Raw genomic sequence first — 24552 nt, 5'->3', positions numbered from 1 at the left:
ATACCTTCAATGACCTAACCACGAGTATATAAGCACCAAACTTACTAAATATGGATTCATGCAAACTCTAACTAGACTTGACTCTTCTCCGAATAACTACTTCATGCAAACACACACTCAACAAACTCACACTCGACTTGGATCTTTCTAGATTTGCATGCGGGAGTAATTACTATTTCTAACACTCCCCTTAATTATGACCATATGACTCAACCTTAATTAAATCATGACTCAACATAACTTAAACATGCCTGCTGGTCTAAGTCTCAACTAGGCTTACACTAAAAAATTGACTCAAAAATATTTTTACAATGTTGGATTTCTTTTTTGTTTCTTGCAAATTCTATAGCCTCATTGCTTCATTCTCAATTGCGCTTTCCTGTTGTAAGCTCCATATTTATTCACTTGCTGCTACTGCAATTTTTCTTTGAATTCTCTTGTATTTGTTCTGAAAAACAATTTAAGATTTCTAAGTCTGTCTTCTACAACTTCCTTTTCAACGATTCGTTCACTCATACCACAACTCGTCATCTTCAAACTGTGAACTTTGCTTTGCTTCTTGTGCTTCATATTCTTGATCTTCTTTCTGCTATATTTCTTGATAGCATAATTTAATCTCTTCTTAACTCCATTGCTGAAAGGTTGTTTCAATGCTTTCTTCTCCGTCTTCAAAAACTTTCATATCCTTTCCTGCATCTTTTTCTTTATCTTTTCTTTCAGCTATAACTATAACTGGAGTGATGTCCTGTTTACCTGCACACACAAAATCCATGTTAAATTTATTAGCGATCAATTTCCAGATTAGCAATTACATTAACATTGATAGTAAATGCAGATAAAATATGAACAATAAGCAGAAGACAAGCCAAGACAAGAGGACACAATATTTGGGGGATGCCAGGAAAAAACCCCAATTTGGGGAAAACCCTTGATCAAATCTTCTTATTATTCTTCAAAAGTTTAGCAAAGAGAGAGAGTACGATATACAAACTTGCCCAATCACTGTGAAATAATCCAGTCAAATTGCAGTCAACAGAAAACACGAAGAAAGTCTCCTCCAAATTAGCTCGGTCAAACCCAGTCAACGCAGCCTCCAGAGATTGTCCAAATGAGCCCAAAACAGTCTTGAAATTCTTGGTCAAACCTGGTCAACGCACAGTGAACTATGCCATCAAAGGGCTTGTGGTCTACGCAGGTCAAATATGCAAATACCTCGTTTTTTGTGCCAAGAGATGCAGCTTAAAGAAATCAGACTTTCTGCCTGAAAAACGTAGTCAAAGGTGGAGTTTTGACCCTCGTTCAACGCTTCTGTAGATGGCCCAAAAACAGTGTTGAAATTCTAGCCTGAAATTTTCGGTTAACCCAAGTCAATGCATGAAGAAGAAGAGATGCTTCTTTGCTGTACAAACCAATGGGGACAGGAGAGAGAAAAATGTGTGTTAAGGTGTAAAAATGCCTCTTCTATTTATACACGACATTGAGGGTGAAGAGACACGTTTGTTGGGATTCATGAGCTTACATTAGACTTCTGGCCGACCTTGACAATTTGTCCATGGAAGAAATAAATTCATAATTCCATTTCTATTTGTCAGAATGAGATGATCTTTAGATCAATCTTGCACCTCTCGGAAAGAGGGATCCAATAAAAATATCATCTCCATCATATGAGTTGTCCAAGGTGGAGTTTGGCCCTAGTTGCCAATTTTAACAAAGTTTAAACATTATGATTAAATTTACATCACATTTACTCATGAATGATCACATAATGAAAATAGTCGGAATATCCAAAATCAACCTTTATTATATATCCAAATCGCAAAATTAGCCTTTATATATATATATATATATAGATATGAGGCTACAAGTACAATAAAGACTATGAGGCTGCAAGTACTATAAAGACAAAAGACTAATCGTCATCATCATAATTCTCATAAAAAATAGAAGCAGAAATATCCTCAACAGTGGATGGTGGTGCTGAAGAAGATGATGGGCCAATTCCACTTCCAGGTTGGACTTCAATATTCAAGGCAACAAGAGAGTTCCAAATCAGGTCTTTCTAGATCCACATCCCATTCTTTAGAAGGGCCACTGCTATATTCTGGACCCCTACGAGATTCAAGGCAAAGGTTGGAGTGTACATAAACAAGATCCTCTGCCTTCTGTGAGCCCAACCTGTTGCGCTTCATAGAATGAATAAAACCATAGGTGCTTCAATTCCTTTCTACCGATGAAGAGCTTGCCACTTGTGAAAGAACACGAATGGCAAGGTTTTGCAAATGTACACCATTTGCTCCATGACAAATCCACCACCTAACTGGATTCATGGTGCTTCTCTCCTCCAAAGTTGATATATTTGAATAATCATCTAATCCTGCAGCAAAACTGGCAAATTCTTCCTTCACCTCCCTGTGTAGATGAGCTGGAAACATTCTCATAAGGGCTTTTTTCACCCCATTAGCCACCTCTCTATCCTTATGGGGTGCCTTCCTCTTCCCATTGCTTTGAGCAATAAGCTCCTCATCATAAAATTTGGGGTTCAAGGCATGTGCTAAAGTGTGCAATGGAGTGTTGAAATTGTTCCACCTATCAACAATGATTTTCTTGACTAAATCAGCAAAATGATCATCTACAAACAAAAGTTGTTGAGAAATGATTTCCATATTTTTCTCAGCCATGGAATCCATGCCATCATATACCTCTCTTAAGAAAGGTTGGTCAGTGTCATCATTCCAAAGAAGCTCAAATGCAGGGGTTGTGAACTTTAGCAAGAAATCTGTCTTGCTCCGCCGGTCCTCATCAAGGCACAATCTACACACCATATATCCCCGCTCTGAATTTGCTTGTCTCCACTTAGCCCAAAGTTGACTCACCACCATAGAAAGTAATGCTTGCTTAACCTCAACAAGGCGGCGCAAGATCAAGAAGTTTGAGGCATATCTTGTCTCAACAACTTTTAACAACTCCGATTTGGAGTACTCTAGAAATATTGCCCGAGATTGGTGGTGGTTGGTGATGAATTTAACAATCTCCCTTGCTTCCCCTGTGATTTCCTTTATCCATGGAACTTTGTTGTCGATCTCCTCTAAGATCAGATTCAGATTATGGACAATGCAGGGTATCCAAAAGATGTGGTCATACCCCTCCCCTCAATAATTAAACCTACAACTTTGCAAACTGGTGCATTATCCGTGATATCTTGCACCACCTTGTTAGGCCCTATTTGTTCAATAGATTTTATAATAACACATCAGCAATGAACTGTGGATCTTTTACCTCTCCTGAGTAGTCTTCCGCCTTTAAAAACATTTCTCCTTTGGGGGAAGTGGCAATGATATTTATCAATGGTATGCGCCTTGTATCTGTCCATCCATTTGAGACTATGGTAACCCCAGAGCTACTCTAGGAAGAACGAATTGGTGATAAGATATCCTCCACAAGTTCCTTCTCATTTTTGAGATGCTGAGTTCTGACTTTCTTATAGTTGGGCCCCTTGTACCCTTGAGGAGCTTTGCTAATTGCCCTTATGGTTTCCTGGTTGATTGGAGAGTGTCTGATTCTTGTTGTGAATATGATGCATTTGTGGGAGAGAATCTCATCATGGTGTTTTGACTCATATCCTCTTTTTAATCTATTTTGTAACCTAGTAGTGACATTGGCCTAGGAGGGTGCATTGCTCAAGTTGTTGCCTAAAAATATGTTGTGCTGCATCAAAATATGTAGTGGGTGACTTGGCACGTCTGGGCGTGTTCCTACCCATGCTAGTCATGGGGTCTTCACTACACGAGTTGGTTACTTGGAGAAAGATGCTTGGCACAAGTTGTGAAAAGATTGCTTACCTTGGCACATGTGAGGCACACTGGCTGGGGAATATTCTCTGTGAAAGCAAATGAGTGGGTCAAGGTGGACCTAGCCTTAGGGTTCGGTGGAGTGCTCCCTTCTACAATGTTTTTTTTTTAACTTTCTCCCTCTCTAATTCTGTTAAAGGGTATAAGGGGTGTACTTTGTCATTATATTGTTTTTCCTTTCGAGTGCTCGTGAAAAGTTGATTTCTTGTTATTTAATCTTATTAGGTAATAGAAAGATATGTGATTGTTGGTGCAGATGAATATGCAGATCTGATTTTCCATACCTGAAAGACCAATTGTTTATTGTTCTAGCATGCAGCTCTGATCTTTCTTTACTGTTGAGCTGATCTAGTAGGCCAATGTAATAACCAACCACCTTGGTGCTGAACTGATTTAGCATGTTTATATAGTATTCAGAATTGATGTATCTTTAATGTTGGGTCAGTGCTGAGCTGATTTAATTTACAGACCTTATTTGTAAACTCCTATTTTTTATAGATCTAGTGTGTGGTTGCTGCTAGGATGATCTAACCTTTTGATATGCACTATTTGTGCTCTTGAATATTGCCTACAGCGTGTTGGTGTTTGCAGATCTAAAGTATTGATAGGTGACTTCAAAAGGTTAGATTCAGCTATAACACTGAAGTTCTGTTAGTGCAAATTTGATGTCATGAGGTGGATGCTCCACTGTCTACACCCCATCAAACGAGTAGATCCTCAGTGAGTTTCATGAACAAGATGTAGGCATGCAGGTGGAGTTCGGTGGTGATGCAACATATCCTTTAACTAGAATGAGTACCATCGCCTTTAGGGTGTCGTCAAGTGATGTTCTTGATTTACATGATTCTCCTTTTGTATCTGGTTTGACGAAGAACCTTCTTTCAATTTGAGAAATCACAGATTTGAAGTGCTTGGTTGAATTCTGTTGTCGCACAGATTGTCACGACAACGCTCAGACCGGGGGCTGTCACCCTAATCCCCGATTTCTCCGTTTAACCCTGTCTCCCGCGGCCAAGGGTTGTAGACCCTATGGGACAATGGATGACCAACTGTGGACCAGTTGGGTTGGGAGACACGAGAAAAAACAAGCACTTAATTGATTTTATTAAGTTAATAGACCAGTGCCTTATGGAGTTAATGACTGAATGATTATTTATCAAATGCTTGCAGAAATATGAGCTCATTAACAATCATTTACCATCAAAAAACTCAAACAAAGATTAACTTTTACCAAATTTGAGATAATCGATAAATGGTCAATGACTTAACAATATTCCAGCAATTAAAATACGAAAGATTAAATGCTTTAAATAACCATGTAATTTTAAATGCTAACCAGAGATCACATTCATATAGCTAATCACATTTAAGCATGTTTAACCACATAAAGAAATGATAAATATTAATCCCACATCAAAAATTTATTAGCCTTGGCGAAATATACCAAAATTTGGAAACGTGACAAAATATGCTAAGACTAAAAGCGACACAAAAATAATTCAAAATTTTTATATTTTATATTTTTTTTATGCTTTTTAAATGAAGCTGAAAATGTCTAATTTAAAATTAAACCCCAAGTTAAAAATAAAAAAACTAATGACAATATTTAAACAAAAAACTAAAGATTAAAACTTTTTATGCTTTTTAGGGACTTTTTAATATTTATTTATTTGTTTTAATATTTTATGAGATTTTTGTTGTTGTTGTTATTATAAAATCAAAACAAAACTAAAATTTTCGAATTTTAAAGCTAGAATTTATGAAATCAAAAAGAGAAGGTTTAATTCTAAATCTAAAGTCTAATAAAAATAAAAAGGAACTTTTTAACCTTTTATGAATTTTTTATCTTTTATGAAACTGAAAATATCTAAATTAAAGCTAAGACCTAAGTTAAAAATTTAAACTTAAAGCTAATGACAATTCTAAACAAAACAAAAGATTAAAATTTTTTATGCCCCTTTTTTTATTTTGTAATTTTATTTTATGAATGAAACAAAACTAAACTAAAAGAAAAATTCAAATTCTAAAATCATATAACAAAATGAAAATTTATTTAAAACTAAATCAAAACTTAGAAATAAAAGTTACGCTAACTCTAAACATAATCGCATATACCAAGCATAAAGATGAAGTCGTATTTTTTGTTTTGTTTTGTATGTGCAGCGACAGGTTTACAGGGATGGCAACAATTTTGGTCTTTGACAGCGGAGGGAGTTCGAGTCTATTTCGATGGATGAGAGGTTTCAGCGTGCAGGCGAGGGTAGGGAGAACGCTGGAGCAAGGCAGCGATGGGGAGACTCGGACAGGCTACGTAGATTTGAGGAAGGAACCGCAAGTTTGTTTGCAGTTGACAAGCCAGGCTGAGGGGAGAAGGACCTGCGCACAGCTGCGGAAAAGGACCAAAACAACGTGGAGAGGGCTATGGTTAAGTTGAGAGATGGGTAGCACGCAAGCTTGGAGGGAATCGATGAAGGAGATACGTGGAAATGGAGCAGCGTAGAAGAATGCAAGGAGCAGAGGATGACGGCTTTTAGGAAAAATGAACTACAAATTAAAACAAGAAGGGACAGGCAGTGTGGATAGATAAAGACAATGTGCAGTTGCGTGAGGATTTGGAAGGCAACGATGAGGAGACTCAGGTTGCTAAAGGGAGAAAGGAGCTGCGTGGATAGTGGCAGCAGATCGATGAGGGAGAAAGAGGCAATGTTGGAGAGGATTGATGTTTTCTGGCAGCGTAGAGAATAACTGCAAGCAAGGATGCTGCGGGCAGCGGATGAGATTTGTGTGGTGGCTGAGAATGCCAGAAGAAAATGCGGCAGCATGAGAATAAAAGATCTGATGGCCAGTGTTGCAGCTTGAAGAATGCACACCTGAAAAAAATCTCGAAATCCTTTTGCGAAAAAGAAACCCTCCAGGTAGCAGCGGAAAACCCTTGAATATTCCTCAGAAATTGTAAAAAAAATTTAAATCGATCCGTTTCAGATTGCCTAATGGAAACCTTGAAAAACCTTTAAAATCTGTGTCTGCAACCTGCAATGGCAAAAACAGAACACCAGAAATAAAATCTACAAGGAAAAAACCCTAACAGAAAACCAGCTAAATAATTACAGTAATTACAGATTAAAGGCTCTAAATAGCCAGATTTATCGTTATGCCACATAAATATTTTTAGAATTTTAAACTTAATATGAGATGCTTCAGAAAACCCTTATTGCATTCATAAGAAAATTTCAAATGATAAGCCCAGAATTAAAACTGGCTGGGCTCTTTCAGAAAACACAATCCGGGGGTTGGCTGGTTTAGCTGAGAACTTCCCCTAACGCCCGGTAAACTCAAAAACTAAGATTTCTTGCACAACTTAAAATCAACCATTAACATAGAGGGAAAAAACGATAGAGAAATCCAGATGGAGATACCTGCCATTATATTTTGGAATCTAAACTATCCTTCAAACCGTAGAGATCAGACAAGATACCTGTGCCTAAATCAATCTTCATCAAGCTACTATCAATGGCTGAAAATAAAATTATGCAGAAAAATAAATCGTCTTACAACACTTTCAGAAGAGTAACACTAGCAAGATTTCAACCCCAAAGTCTTTCTTTATTGCACAAAAATGACTACAAGAGAGCTTTCTTTAGCACCAGACTCTCAGATCCAATCTGATCTCAAATGACCCCTAGCACCATATTTAAAGGAAAAATTCCCAACCACTAGTTCGAGTGATCCATGTCAAACTAATGTCAACTGTCGATGAGGATCAAGATTTCTTTTAATCTCATCCGTCGAATTTTTAAATGCATTTTAATAATTTAAAAAAATTAAAATTCTGCATTTATTTACTAAAAAATTTGACTTATTATTATTTTTAAATTTCTTATTTTATTTTATTTTTAAATTTTATTATTATTTTATTATTTTTTAATTTTTTTTTTTAATTTCTTTAATTTTTATTTTTTTGGATCCTCGAACTTAGCCTTTGGAAAAATTACCCAGGACCTAGGACTTATGTGGGGATTAAAACATTTTCTAACCCTCAAGACACTTTACATCATGACTTTTACAATTTTACATCTCAAGGGGGAAAACCCATTTGACAAAGACCCTCATAGACCACCTAGTTCTGCGACCAAATATAATCTAGCAGATCAACACACTAGGATTCCTCTAAGATTCTAATGACAAAATTCATTCCGGCTTTGGGGTTAGATTGAAGGAAAACTCTGCGGATCATGGATCGGTGAGACAAAAAACCAATGTTGTGAAAATCGCAATAAAATCGCGATAAAATGAAAAAATCATGATTTTTTCCCTCTGCCGATAAAATCGCGATAATTAAACGAAAAAATCGGCGGTTTTTTTTTTTTTGGTTGTTGTTTCCCCGATAAAAACGAAAAAAATCGCTGGGGGTCGCGACAGCATAGTTTTATAATGTTTTTTTGGGTTTTTTCATGCAATTTTTTTTGAAAGAAACAAATAATTTTTGAGTGGGGCAGCTTAATGATCAAGTCTAGGCCCTAGTATGGATATGCTATTCATGGTAATGTTAAATTCTTAAAGTAAAAGTGACATTCTCCTTAATCTTCATTTTCATCCTTTTACTTAAATTTTTAACATTACCATGAAATGGCTCAGGATGTTTGAGAGTGGTTCCAGCCTCACTGGATTTCATATGGAGAAAGTAGAATTTTAGATTTCATTTAAAATCCAGCAGACTTATCAGTTTTTCAGGTTTTCAGGATTGGGAGATTGTAATGTTTCCAGGTGACACCACTTGCCCGGGCTACCCCTGCCACCATTAGAGGATGTGGTCTACCTCCTATAGCTCCTACTTTTAGTTCTTCAGCTTCTAGAGCACATCAGACTCCACTGCCATCTCCACCAGCACAGGCACCAACATCTACATCTAGAGGGAAAGGGAAAGCTGTGGCATTTTCTTGCAAGAGGGGCAGAGGAAATCAATAGGATTACACTTTCATTTTATTGTATATGACATTATGACATGATGAGATACATTATCATATTTTTTGTTGATATTTTGAGGCTGAGTTGGGACTTAGGAGTCCGGACTTACTATTCAGGACATGATTCAATGTTATTTGTGATTTTAGCGCTAGAAATGATATTAAACATCTTATATATTAGTTTTTTTATCATATTTATGTGTCAATGTATTTATTTTATGTTGTAGATGGTTTAGATATTAAAAAAATTGAAAAAAATGAAAAAAAATGATTATTTTTGTACCAAATGATTTTTTCCTGATTTTTTCCGATTTGTTCCATGCGCCGATTTAATCCCGATCACGATTTTCACAACATTGCAAAAAACCTTCCGGAATGTAGATTATCACTAGAAAATTAGGTCCACCTAGGAAATTTACATACATGACTCAGATCTGCTAAGATTATTTACAATTTACACATGCAGACTGGGTTTACAAAACAATATGATTGCGTTGATGATGATAGGCATGGACACGTTGCTCAAGCGCTATTCCTTTTGCGAAAAAAGGGGGTGTACTGCTATGGGAAGTTGACACGTAGTGGTCAACAAGTTCAATGATCAACAATGCACTATCATAGATTGCAACCAAAAACATGTCAAGTTTTGGCCAAAGGTTTGCTAGAGGGATGACTTTACAGGTTGGTTGTTGGTTGTTAATATGTTAAGTTATGAATCTCTAGTACATGATAGTGACAAGCTAAGCAAGCCTTCTAGATATGAGGAGCAAATGCAAAGTAGCTATGGTGAGATACAATGATAAAGAAGTATAATTACATTTTCAAAAATAATTGTAGGGAAATAGTTTCATGTTGATAGGACATTAGTGATTCATTCAAGATGGTTGTACGAGATCAAACATGTAGTTGATGGGAGCATTGACAAGTATAATGCCAAATTTGTTGCTTGAGGATTCTAGTGACAAGGTATACTTCTATTTGAATCGTCACGTCTTTAGCATTGTGCTTTGGTTGGTCCATTACTAGACATATGTAAACACCGCTATTTTTGAATAGTGTGATTGAGGAAGTGTACCTAAATCAATTGAGAGTTTTTGAGCGGCATGGGTGAGATACCCATGTTTATAAGTTGAAGAAAGTCCCTTGTGCATTGAAGAAGGTGCTATGGGCTTGGTCCTCAAGGATTGATAATTACTTGTTGAACTTGGGCTTCTCTAAGACTTGTGCATATTCTAATTTTTATTACATATATGAAAAATATGATTTACTTATCTTGATCCAGTATGTAGGTGACCTAATCTTTATAGGAAGTTAAGAGTAGCTCACTGTGTGGTGCAAGTAGAAATTGGCTAGCAACATTGACCTGAATGAGATTGGTCTACTACCTTACATTTGGGGCTAGAGTAGGAGAAGTATTCCATGGGCAAGAGAAGTTTACTTTGAATATTTGGAAAAGATTTTACTTGATTGATTACAAACCCTTAGCTGCAGCTATGGTTCCAAATTTGAAAGTTACTTGTGATGCCAAATTTGTTGCTTGAGGATTCTAGTGACAAGGTATACTTCTATTTGAATCGTCATGTCTTTAGCATTGTGCTTTGGTTGGTCCATTACTAGACATATGTAAACACCGTTATTTTTGAATAGTGTGATTGAGGAAGTGTACCTAAATCAATTGAGAGTTTTTGAGCGGCATGGGTGAGATACCCATGTTTATAAGTTGAAGAAAGTCCCTTGTGCATTGAAGAAGGTGCTATGGGTTTGGTCCTCAAGGATTGATAATTACTTGTTGAACTTGGGCTTCTCTAAGACTTGTGCATATTCTAATTTTTATTACATATATAAAAAATATGATTTACTTATCTTGATCCAGTATGTAGGTGACCTAATCTTTATAGGAAGTTAAGAGTAGCTCACTGTGTGGTGCAAGCAGAAATTGGCTAGCAACATTGACCTGAATGAGATTGGTCTACTACCTTACATTTGGGGCTAGAGTAGGAGAAGTATTCCATGGGCAAGAGAAGTTTACTTTGAATATTTGGAAAAGATTTTACTTGATTGATTACAAACCCTTAGCTGCAGCTATGGTTCCAAATTTGAAAGTTACTTGTGATTCCAAATTTGAAAGTTACTTGTGATGAGGTTCCCAATTTGGTTGACCCTACTTTGTATAAGTAGTTGGTTGTGTTTGTGATGTACCATATGAATACCGTGCGGGACATATGCTACAATGTCAATCCATTGAGCCAATTTATGGTCAAACATCGCGAGGCTCATGGGAAAACTAGAAAACATGTGCTTAGATTCATGAAGGGAACAATCCATCATGACATGCAATGTATAGAGGATGGTGAGTTCTATTGCACATATTTGTTGATTTAGATTGGTCAAGAAGTGCAAGTGCAAATAGTAGTACTTCTAGATACAACTTTTGTTTTAATCTGGGATTAGGTATAATTTCCTAGTTTGGTAAGTAGGTGACAATGGCATTTATATTAGTATAAGTGGAGTATGTGGCAACTTGTTTTGCTAGTTGTGAGGCCTTCTAACTTCACAAGTTTTGCAGAGTTGGTTGACTAGATGTTGGAACATACAACAATTTATTGCGACCATCAAAGTTGCATCAAATTATATAAGAATCCGGTTTGGCTTGGTCGTTCTAAGCACACAGTTCTTGGCTACATTACTACAAATTTCTAGGTTTGAGATATTTTGATGAATTTTTTGGCAAAGGGAAGTTTGAGATGGTTAGGGAGAAGCATGGTTTGAGGGAGAGCACTTTCTTTGCATAGAATGAGTGTTAGTTTACCTATTGTGTACACCGTACGATAAGGAAAGGGCGCACTAGTTATGTTGTTACATAAAAGAATTTGGAGTGGATGGCTTGGCATGTTTGGGCATGTTCATGCCCATGTTGGGTTGGAATCACTCTCGAACATCTTGAAACAATTAGTGCTAATATTAAAAATTTGCATTTTTGGTCAAACTTATTAAAAAATTGAGTCAAACGAAGTCAAAATAGGTAGATGTTGTGTTGGACTTAGAAATACATTGTATATATGCTAGTCACAACTTAAAAACATGCTTTTGGTCACTTGAAATGCATTTCCCACACGTGGGATGCATTTGTATGGTTGGAAACCCATTTCAAGGCTGCACCACACATGTTTCTATGTTTCCATAAGGTAACATGCATTGCATGACCTTGTACTAAATGTTTCTTGTGACATATAGTGGCACCCATGTGTCTTTTGTATCTTCTTAATAGATGCCTTAATGATGGTTTCCAAAGGTAATTAGCGAACAAAATGCCCTAACAATGTGTGCCTTTTGTAAGTGTTACAAACTTTATCACACTTGAAAGATAAACATCAATGGGAGTTTCTTCAAGTGAAATATTGTTATAATCATTACCTCATGGAAAACATTCAAAACAAATGTCTGGGGCACCTATGGACGGACCATCCACATTCAAACCTTTGCAAAATGCCCATAGGTATTAGTTATACACAATAATAGATTGACAAGAAAATGAGGATGCGTTGACTTCTCGAAGGGCTTTTCATATTTAAGTCACATACAATGGAAGGGTGATGCATGTCCCTACTCTCTCTCCCCACGTTGCATAATGCTAGTTGTAAGTTCATATCCTTTTTTCTTGTCCTCATCGCCACTTGTCACTTATATATTGCTCGAGTGATTACAACATGCTCACCTCACTTTTCTTTAGCTCCTCTCCCCCTTTAGCGCATTTGTTTACCAAGGGTAGAAAATATGCTTTTTTCTTACCTTATTTATTGAATGGAAATATTAAACAAAGTCTGTGTTTCTAATCTCATACATGAAATGGAAACATCTAGCTTTTCAAAAGCTTTACTAATGACAGTATTTAGTAAAAGCTCCCTAACCATTAAATTAATTCGACCCTCTTTTTATGTGATTAAGTAAATTAAATGAGGATTAAATAAATCAATCATTTTAGTATTTTACCACTCACGACTTTAAGATCATAATCCATGAAAATTTACATGGAAACTTGATTTAGATTCACGCCAAATGTCAACTTGAGACAAGCCAATTACAAAATGCTGCTCCTTTATTCCTCACTTTTCTATGTAGAGGAAACTCAAACCATGCCTTAGTTGCTCATTAGGAACCACGACTAGTACCTGCACCTACTAATTATAGACATGCCTAAAAAAGGTAGTCTTCCACAAAAAACAAAAAGCACTAAAGTATAGTTTTGGTGAAATGACATATTGGCCCATAATTACAAAAAAAGAAAAAGTAAAAAGGTAGAGGAAAATACGCCATTTTGTATTTGAATGAAAATGGTCTCATTGGACTTGCTTTTTCACTAGGATCAAGAAAATGTAGTCAAGTTTGATGTGCGGGTCCCTGATGTCTGGATATTCGAAAAAGTAGAACTACCCAATATAGCAGTTTCCTTGAAATTGATGAAACTGAATATGAAAGGTCCTTTGATCAATGGTTATGCTAGGAAATGCTTAGAAAGAGACTGATGTGGCCGAGTCTCATTGGATCTTAACCCTTAAGTAGCAAGAAGTGCTACTTGGGTTAACATGACCCATATACAAAGAAGCTGCTCAAAGCATGTGCTACATTCACGTTCCCCTTGGAATAACATTGGCCTTGATGCGACTTTCATAACTTGAACAAGCATGTGTACTTTGTACTCATGGCATTCCCCTTCTTCCTCGTTGTTTCATTCATTACAAATTGTTTGCATTGGACCTTGGCATGTGTGTTGCTAAATTCTAGACCATAGTCATCTTCTCTTTGGGGCTGCATGAAGGACTGGTGTGGAACTCTGCATATAGTTTCAGTTGAATGATAGTGTAATCAATCACATGATTAGGGTCTTGCACATGCTTCCTAAGTAGAGAAACACACAAACATTATGTGCTCTAATTTAGCAAACAATGTAACTCTATGAAATTGGGTCTATTCTTTGAAGAAACTCAAAAGGCTTCAAATATCTTGGAGCTAGCTTGGCACAACTCCCCATTCTCAAAGAACTTTTCTTATGCTTCACCCTAATAACTACAAGGTCACCCACTTTGAATTCTTTGTTGGATTTGCTTATTTAATCAACACCTTTTTTTCCGTTCTTGGTGTGCCTTCAGATTCTAATTAATTTTTGCAGACCACTTGTCCATCTCGCCAAGCATCTTTTGGCCTTTGTGTAATCCCATATGTTGGATCGGGCCAACTTATTGGAGTATTTTATCTTTTGTCAAGTATAAGGTATCAGATGAACACATCCCTAGGATACATGTCACCCATTGTTATATACAAAGTTCGCCAAGTGTAGGTACTCCTTGAACTTGGATGACCAATTGGTCTCTTACTTCTTTAACATGAACTCAGTGACATGATAAATCATGTTGTTATCCATCTATTTGCGGATAATACGCTATGGTGAGATTCCACTATGTTCACAAGCCAAAGATAAAACTCTTCTTGAAGTTTGATCTGCAACTTTGTGTCTCTGGTCAATACAATTGCATCAGGCAGACTACAAATTCTCATCACTTCTTACCTTGTGGATAGGCTGCACTAGTATGAATTGTGTTGCCTTCATCAACATATCCACCATAATACCATCACTGTGAAAAAATTATGTTATTTCAATGTTTTGGGTGTTCTTGTGATGAAATCAATTGTGACCACTTCTGAATTCCTTTTTGGATTTGACAAAGGCAACAGCAATGTTGTTGGATGCTAATGCCTTGCCATAACCCTCTGATACTTGGGGCATTTGGTCGCATATTCAATATTGTTTTGTCATTATAACAATGGTCCTTTGGTAACTTGATTGTCTTTCATATGGAACATCATGAATTTCTCTTGATATAAGCTTTCTCCACTTTTCAGAGTTAAACACAGATTTCACCTCCATTTGTTTCAAACCCATTTAAGCAAATTGAATTTTTAATATTTGTGTGTCTTCAGAAATCCTTCTTTGGTTGACGATAGTATTCATCTCCTATAAGAGCCTCAAGTGATCGTTTCTTTACATCAAACTCATAAGTAGTAATGGTACCGAGATTTATTCCTAGGCTAAGTGCATTTGCAAGTTTGTTCTCTTTTCCATTGATATGTTTATTATCAAAATTCTGATCAATGAGGAATTACACAGTCTCCTATGTGGCACTTGTATGTGATTGATTGGATAGGTATTTTAAACTATTATTACTTGCTCTTAGTTCAAACTTCCTATCAACGAGGTATCGTCTACCATCTTGGCATTTTTAGTGCAATAACCACCACAAGCCCTAAATCATGCACATTAGAGTTCATCTCATGCTCGTTAAGTTTTCATGCTCGTAGTGTACAACACACTCATTGTAGGTAAGGACTCGAATACCCATGAATTAGTGCACATGACGAGTTCTTCATTTGGATTTGCATTTTTTAAGGCATTGGTAAAATGTTTATTTAGAAGCTAGAGTTTTCTTCACAGTGAGGTGTCCTTTTGAACTTCTCACTATTTCTTCGCAATAATGTGATAGGTTAAGCAATCTTGCAGAATCCTTGAATACTTTAGCAAGTTTCCTATAATATCCCTTGAGACCTATGTATGATCTCAACGCACAAATATTTTTGGGAGTTGGTGTAGAAAAATTATTATCTGCACCCTTAACCCAGATTACAAGTTTGCATGTGTTGTTTAGGCCCAACCCACATGTTTTGTCATGCTGATATAATCAGTATGCATTAATTGTAAACATTCAAAGAGTACTTCTAAAGTTCTACTATTTTTCACATTCCTATCAGCTGAAAATTAATACATAATTTTAGCAAGCATTCACATATGTGAGACACTAGTTATTGGTCAAGGTGACCCCGGAAAAACCCCACAGCCTCTTGGGGAAAACTGGTCTTCAAAGGAGGATTTTATTGCATGAGAAAATTAGTCTTAAGTACATAAAATAATCACAGTACTTATCTCCCTCAGTAGCTGAAACATTAAATGCAAATCTGGAAATTTGTGCTCTCTGATATTTTTCAGATTTTCACAAAATCTCTTGCCCAGAATTTTTTACAGTTTTCTCACAGCTCAGCGCCACGATTTTTGTGCCCAAAATTCTGCCTCAATTTATGTGCCAAATGCCGTCTCGATTTATGCATTGGAAGTGACTGAAGAATCTCGAAAGTCATGCCAGGTGACATCCGTAACCCTCCTCGAAAATCATGCTGCTTGGTAGCAGCAAACCCGAAATTTTCGCGTCGATTTTCAGGCCAGGTCAATGTAGGAACGATCCTTGAAATTCATGCCCAGCAACCTCGAAATCGTGCTGCTGTCCTCGATTTCTGTGTTGCTATTTGCCTTGAAAAATGTGCTGACTGTCTTCTTGATTTTTGTGCCTCTCCTTGGAAATCGTGCCTCCTATGGCTGCCTTTCTCCTAGAAATTCGAGCCCTCCTTCTCTTGCGGCAAATTCTCCTTGAAATTTGTCTTCTCCTCTTCTCCTCATGCTCTCTCAAGTGTGAAGTGAAGAATGAGCCTCCCTTTTCTCCTTTTGTTTCTTAGAAAAGATTGAATCCCTAAACTTAGGATCCAATGGATGAGATTTAATCTCCAAATCTCAAGATGTGGTTGAAATTAACTCTCTCAATTGACCTCCCTCATACATTTGGCCCCATTACTTAAAAGCCTCCTAGTACCTTTTTCAAGTTGTGTACCTTTTTCTATTTTTTTCTAAGTTACCAGGATTCGGATCCGGATACGGATCCGGATGCGGATCCGGATACGGATCCGTCAGATTTTTTAAAAGTCAGGATCCGGATACGGCGGGGAAACGGCGGGTATATATAGTATATAAATATTTTCCATGGTAGGTAAAAGGCTTCAATATTTATGGTCACTAGTCTAACCTCTATTGGTACAATCTGAAGACCTCAACATGTCGCTACATCATTATGTGTAGACAAAATTGACCACCTCTAAAAATAATTTGTAAGTTGTGTGTGGTTTGTAACAAGGGTGACTTGCAAACTTGCAAGATGCCTCTAGACCTTGAGGAATTAATATGTTTACTTACTTTCGGAGAAGATAAACCGTAGCTAGTCAAAAAAATTACAACTTGTAAAAATACAAAATTTTAAATGTATAACTTGTATAATATTTAATATATATTTTAAATATATGATACAATAAATTAATATATTTAATTTTATAAATATATAAATTTTAATATTTCTATTTATCCTACAACACAAATTATAATATAAGTAATAGAACATAATTTTAAATTATAATTTTTAAAAGACAAGTTTATAACACAAATTATAATATAAGTAATAGAACATTAAATTATAATTTTTAAAAGACAAGTTTATAATAATTATAAATTATAAATTTTGAACGGTATAAATATAAATGTAAAAAGTAACTTTAAAATATCATAAAGTTTAATTAATATACAAATATAAAAAGTAACTTTAAAATATAACAAAGTTTAATTAATATCTAAATATAAAAAGTAACGTTAAAATATAATAATTAATATATAAATATAAAAGTAACTTTAAAATATAACAAAGTTTAATTAATATCTAAATATAAAAAGTAACGTTAAAATATAATAAAGCTTAATTAATATATATAATGCGGGTCATGCGAGATGCCGAAAACAAATGGGAGAGTTCACGAGCCATGAAACAACACAGTGGACCTGTAAAAAACCAAAAATCACCATGCGTGTTACAACGAAGGAAACATTTTTAAACCGGTTCCTAGGCGTATCCAAGCGAATCCGGATCCGGATCCGGATCAGATCCGATCCGCGAATCCAGCCCCCAAGGTTGACGGATCCGGTAACATAGATTTTTTTCGTAAAGTGATTTTTCACCTCACGTTAATATTAGAAAAGTACACTATGTACTTTACAAGTCACTGTGACTTTATAAATTACAAATGACTTTAATATTTGAAAAGTACATGGTACAACACTTTTAAGTACCCTTTTCCAACCATGACATTAATATAACTCATAAATATCACCAAGACAAAAGTCATTAATGTGTCTACTAGGCTAAAAGCGATAAATGCTTAGTAACACCTCTCCTTGGTACTATTTCCAACACTCCCTTTTTTTGAGGAAGGCGTTGCTCGCCGCTCCCTTCCTGTCTCTAAAGTAAACATGCTTGCCTTTTGGAAAAGACTTGGTGAGAATGTCTGCTACTTGCTCATCAGTGGATATATACTCAAGCTTCACTGTGCCTCTCTCAACCCAATCTCTGATGAAGTTGTATCTGATCTCTATATGCTTTGACCGATCGTGAAACACTGGATTCTTAGAGAGTTTATTACAACTCTGATTGTCATAGTAAATCGTAGTTGGTCTTAGCGTCTGACCAAATAATTGATGAAGCATCTTGCGAAGCCATAATGCCTCGCACCCTGCCTGACTCGCTGCCATATACTCTGCCTCTATGCTGCCCAATGCCATTGACTTTTGTTTCCTGCTGAACCATGACACAACTGCTGAGCCCAATGAGAAACAACATCCGAAAAGTGCTCTTCCGGTCACTGACATTGCCAACCCAATCGGAGTTTGTGCAACCAATCAATCTGACCCCATCACATCTGACATAGTCCAAACCATTATCCACTGTGCCCTGTAAGTACCTCAACACATGTTTTGCAGCCACCCAGTGTACTCTCTTGGTCTCCATCATAAACTGAATCAATTTGTTGACTGCAAAACAAATATCATGTCTAGTGTTGCTCAGATACATCAATGAACTAATCAGCGGACGATGCAAAGTGGGATCCACCAACTCGGAATCAACATCATGGAGCTTCTTCCAGTTGGTGATCATAGGAGTAGCCATAGGCCTGCAACCATCCATACAAAATCTTGTCAAGGTATCTCTTGCATAGCTTCCCTTGCCCACAAAGAGGTTCCCATCCTCTTGCCAAACCTCCAACCCCAAAAAGTAATGCATCAGACCCATATCAGTCAAATCAAACTCTGAAGTAAGATCTCTCTTGCAGTGCTGGATGAGACTCTCCTCCCCTGTAATAAACAAGTCATCCACATACAATACCAGAATGAGTGGATCATCACCTACCAAGATAAAGTATAGGTTCAGATCTGCATCACTCTTCTGGAAACCCATCTGCTGCAAGTAGGCATCTATCCTCTCGTACCATGCCCTCGGTGCCTGCTTCAGTCCATACAAGGCTTTCTTCAGCCCACAAACATGAGACTCCCTCCCATGTAACTACCCTCAAGCTGCTCAATGTACGCCTACTCTTGTATAACACCATTGAGAAAGGTGGTCTTCACATCCATCTGGTGAATCCTCCATCCCATCTCAACTGCTATAGATATCACTGCTCTAATGGAAGTATAACAAGCAACTGGTGCAAAGGTCTCCTCATAGTCAACTCCCTCTACCTATGAGAACCCCCGTGCCACAAACCAAGCTTTGAACTTCTCAACGCTTCCATCCGTAGCATGTTTGACCTTGTAGAGCCACTTGGAAGTCACATCTGACATCCCATCAGGACACGACACTACCTCCTAGACATCATTCTTCATGATAGAGGCATACTCCTCCACCATGGCATTCCTCCAGATCTGCTGTCTAGTGGCCTCCTCAAAACTAGTTGTTTCTGTCTCCACAACATCTACCACAAATCCACCCAACCTCTCTGGAGGTCTACTCTCCTCACTGACCACTTAGGTCTCCCTAGTGCCTCTTGAGCCTCCTTCAAGGTCTCTAGAAGCCATCTTGGCTTCCTCTTCCCTGTAATAGTCTCCTGTGGTGGTATGGGAAAATCCTCAATTGGTGCCTCTCCTTTAGGTGAGGAAGGCTCTGAAATGACCAAAGGAGATCCTGACCTCTGAGATACAATGCCTGATGAACCTGCAACAGGTGAACTGGTACCAGGGGAAAATGTGTCCTGTGAACCTATCACACCTGAAGAAGGTGAACCTTCTGGTCTTGATGTACCACCTGATGCACCTGAAACCTGTGGTGTGGTCCCCTGTTGAGGAGCCTGCTGCTCTACTTGATCAACCCCCCGAGACCTCTTCAAAGCCCTCTCCTCAAATGTCACATTACTCCTGAGGACAATCTTCCTCTGTGCAGGAAGATATATGTGGTAAGCATTGCTGGTCTCACTATAACCCACTGGGATACCCCTCTTTGCAATGGGTTCCAACTTCGCCCCCTTCTCCTTAGGGACGTGTGAATATGTAAGGCACCCAAATATCTTGATGTGCCCAACTTCTGGCTTCTTGCCGATATATATCTCCTCAAGAGTCTTGCTCCCCAAGACTTTGTGTGGGCTCCTGTTCTGCAAATAGACAACAATGTAACACACCTTGGCCCACAAGAAGAAAGGTACACTCTGATCATGCAACATGACTTTAGCTGCACCGACAATGGCCCTGTTCTTCCTCTCCGTTACCCCATTCCGCTGAGGGCTATAAGGCATAATGAACCCTTTCTTGATGCCAACACTTCCACAAAAATCCCTCATCTCTGCAGAAGTGTACTCATCCCTGTTGTCTGATCTCAACGCCCTGATGTGCCTCCTAGTTTGGTTCTCCACAAGAGCCTTAAACTCTTGGAATCGCCGGAAGACCTCATCCTTGGTCTTCAGGATGTAAATCCAGGTCCTCCTGGAGTGGTCATCAATGAATGTCACATAGTACCCATATCGACTCAATGAAACATGGGACATAGGACCACATACGTCAGAATGAATTAAATCAAAGGATACCTGCAGCTCTGTTGTCACCACTCTGGAAAGGTGCCTTGGTATACTTTCCCAGAGCACACCCCTTGCACACACCATGATGCTCTGTGCTGAAGTCAGGCAACCCTGTAACCATCTCCCTCAACATCCTGAAAGCTCCATGGTGCAAGTGGGCCATCCTCATGTGCCACAACTCACATAAATCACTGCTACCATAGCTCGAAGAGGCTGAAATATAAGTCTGTATAGTCTCCCACTGCGAGCTCCAATCACACGAGCAGACTCGACACTGGATCCTCTAGGATATATCAACACTTGTCCCTTTTGGAACAGTACCTCATACCCCTGTCCTCCAAGCTAGAGACTGATATCAAACTCTTCTTCAACCCTGGAACATAAAGAACATCTGTCACCTTTAGAGGAGGTGATGACTCCCTCTGAAATGAAACTGTCCCCATACCTGTCGCCTTGACTTTGGAGTTGTCGCCAAGCACAATCTCCAAAAGGCTCGTGAAGTGCTCTCTAACTCCGGTCATATGGCAGGATGCTCCATTGTCTATGAACGATGCACGAGAAGAAGTGACATGCAGAAGTTAATATCACCCGCAAGTAACTAGATCTGATCTGTTTGCTTAGATAGCTGGTTTTAGGATATTTTAACAAGCATCACCCCTTTCTGAGATCCAATCTTTATTTTTTCCGTGGTTGAAACATTCCTCCCTCATTTTCCATCCTTTTTCAAATGTCTTTCTAGAGCAACTTCCCTAACAAGATTTGGAATAAACCATCCAGTACTACATCTTTCCACCTTATTTAGTGTGGTGTGGAGCATGTGTCTTTTTTAACCTAACTTCACGGGACATGAATATTCTTTGCAACCCTGATGTTTTCGTTTCTGTGCAACCTTTTTACCCTACCAATTTGTCTTTATTGCCTTTGTATTGCATGGATTCTGTATTGTCGTCATGTCCAAGGTAACACGGTTGGATTAATTTTAAAAGTTTACCATTTGCCAGTCAATGTCATAGACCTTCAGTGTTCACTCTAGGTTTTGGAGTTGTAACCAGAAGCTGCAACAATCAGTCACTGTTGCCCTATGCTATGGGTTATTCTCTCTACATTAGACATAGGGAAGGAAGTAACAGGAAAGGAGAAAGTTCTCTGGAGGAGTTATTTTTCTGGAAGCCTCTACTCCTTAGAGTTTGTTTGTATCTTGTTTTTATTACTAGCTCTGTCTTTTAGTGTCACTTTTCTAGACTTGTTTCAAGTGTTATTAAAACAGTAAATGATTGGATTTGGATTGACAGGGGATGATCAGCCTAAAGGAGAAGAGACGAAGGTGGAAGATGGGGAAGTAAGTAATATGAATGTTTTCTTGTAAATTTCTTACTAGCGTGTGTTACCTGATTTAGTGTCTTGTAACCTGTTTTCTGGGGCTCTACACTGTTGGAGTTGTGCATATAAACAATTTCTGGCAATTTGTTGTTCGACATGCAAATCAGAAGAACTGACATCTTTTCCGTTTACTAATTTTTGCAGCCCTAATTTTGTTGCAATAGCGTTTCTTCGGCAGTTTGATTGCTTTGAGGATTTTTGATATTCTTCCTGGCGTACTTCCTCAGTCTTTTTGTTTTGAGTGGATGTATATATCACTTTGATGCAATACAGTTTCACTTGCATTTTCTAGATTGACATCCTTCGTTGGTCCTTCAAAGTACGTGGGCTCAAATAAAGCATTAATATGTATGGTAACTGGTACTTCATTTGTGTTGGCTTTCCCTGCAAGATTTTCAAATCCTTCGAGTGTTTCTCTATAGCATAGATCCTTGAGGAAAGCTGCACCATTTTCTAGTGATGGCTATGAAGATCTTCGGGACATTTTTTTATTTCAGTTTTGTTCCTGGTTATTTGGTTAAGAATTGAATCTGCTTTACCAGAACCAAAGCTATGGTGAGCATAATTAGAAAATTTAAAGTTTGTTAATTGGCCAGTAAACGTCGTTAGTCGGCGAGTTAACTTCGAAGTTGGCTTTTATAAATAGTTGGGTTGGATGGTAACTATTTCTTATGATTATAAATTTCAATTTCTAACTGTTGCGTTACGAGGCTTTTGTGGATCCATTTTAGGGCATTGAATAATTAATTAATGATGGCAGTAGTAGGCTAGCTGGCTACCATAAAAATCTTTTAGGGTTTTGTTTAATTGTCCTTTGGTGATTCCTTAGTTGGCAGTTATTATTCCCGGCCAAGTGAAAAATGTCCTTGATGGTTAATTTTTAACTATTTCTGACATGATTATGCGCATTATGGGCTACATCATTCTTCTAACGGTCTTTTCACGTTGATATGGAAATGAAACATTAGTTTAGTTTTTAACAAACAACAGTTTTGTTCCCTTCAATACAAGGACCTTTCTGAAGTGCAAGTTCACGGGTTTGTGTAAATCGGCTGCCTTGTATGTACAAATAAGATCTTTGAAATGCAACTCACAATGTTTTCAACCGCTGTTTTAATTGTAGCCGCATTTTTTCCCATTAAGTTGTGAAGTGAATCGGCACTGTCGTTTTTGTAAATCGCTGGAAGTTATACAAATCGCAAGTTATTATGTTTCAGGGCATTTTCATGATTAGTGATAACATGCATACTTAACCAAATTTGAAAGATGATTGTCAGAAAATGAGAAATTAACTGGTGAAAATAATTCAAAAAGTTTGATTTGAGATCGACTAAAATTTGTGATAATCGAACACCTTAAATTGTTGTCAACAGGACTAGAAATAACTCTATTCTTCTTGATCCGTTTTGTGTAGTTTGTAGCTTTAGTATGCAAGGTCCAATATATAATTTCAAATGTGCTTACTCTTGTTTTGCTGACCGCTTCCCAACTATTCACTGCTATTTTTTGTTTCCTCACATAACAGTAAAGAAATCAACATTGATTGCTGCACATGATTTTAGATTTCGATAAACTTGACAACCACCATCAACTATATATTCCCCATAAAAATAATGTAATGTTCTAAACTATTTAATATCAGGTAGGTCACTCAAGTAAACCAACTGTGTTGGTTCACCATGATGAATATCAATTCTCTCATTTTGATGAAGATTCACTCTCTACTCTGTTTTATGTACCTTAAATTTTCAGATAGTTATTGATATTATGTGAAGGGCATAATTGGTTGTATATGGGTAGCTGTCTGTGATATTTGATGATCCAAAAAAATCCTTTTATTGAAAAACTACAAGAATTATACAAGTTTTATGAAGATGGTGAATGCTTGCAGATTTTACGAATATCCTAACTATATTTTTATATAATCTTTCTAGAATGTGGTAGATGACACAAAATAAACATAGTTCTATAATATGGGTTCATATAGCCTACCCATAGTTCTGTAATCTTGGTTCACAGGCATAACATGGTCTCCCCCTAAATCTTTTCCTTCCAATGTAGGGGAGTTTTTGGTTTCTTCAACTATAATTGAGCTTACTTAACAATTTGCGAGAGCATGTACAAGGGGGATCTTGTAAAATAACCAATGTATCTACTATTGGCCATATCTATGCATTTTTCCATTTAGAGTCAAATATATTTATTCTTGATAGTGGAATTTCAGCAACGGTTGTCTTAACTAGTTTAATTAAAAGAGGATTACACTGTTGTGTCTACAAGTGAAAATATATAAATCACTCCTCAAAATTAACAGGGATTGTGAAAAAGGAATTGACGGATTGATAATTGTACTTGAATTGGCTTCAAATGATTTTCTTGTTAAGGGAGATCTCCACCATTGAATTGGGAGTGAGGCAATATGCATCCGTTGATTGAATGCTTGACTTGATTGATTCTATCACAGGAAACAAATGAAACAAATCATATCGCAGTGTTTGGGATGAAGATGGAGTGTAAAGATTGGCATAAAGACTAATGGGATGGTGGGGAATGAAGACTGGTTCTTCTTGTGAATTGGGTTTCACTGTATATATACCAATACC

General features: G+C 37.3%; 1 protein-coding gene across 1 annotated transcript in view; it reads left to right on the top strand.

Annotated features, from left to right (window-relative positions):
• The window catches only part of LOC149219713 (14-3-3 protein 7-like), a 70015-nt gene extending 47371 nt beyond the window's left edge, over positions 1-22644 (top strand). The window contains exons 6-7 of the mRNA XM_089384458.1: positions 21862-21908; positions 22094-22644. Of these exons, the coding sequence (XP_089240584.1) occupies positions 21862-21908; positions 22094-22099 (53 nt within the window). The 3' untranslated portion in view covers positions 22100-22644. The remainder of the gene's footprint in view (positions 1-21861; positions 21909-22093) is intronic.
• Positions 22645-24552: the final 1908 nt, after the last annotated feature.

This window comes from Pinus tabuliformis, chromosome Q, assembly GCF_031772625.1.
Source record: "Pinus tabuliformis cultivar Carrire ecotype Pingquan chromosome Q, CPIR1, whole genome shotgun sequence".
NCBI classification, from domain to species: domain Eukaryota; kingdom Viridiplantae; phylum Streptophyta; class Pinopsida; order Pinales; family Pinaceae; genus Pinus; species Pinus tabuliformis.
Note: the sequence above shows the minus strand (reverse complement) of the source record. Positions and strands in the feature narration are given on the sequence as shown.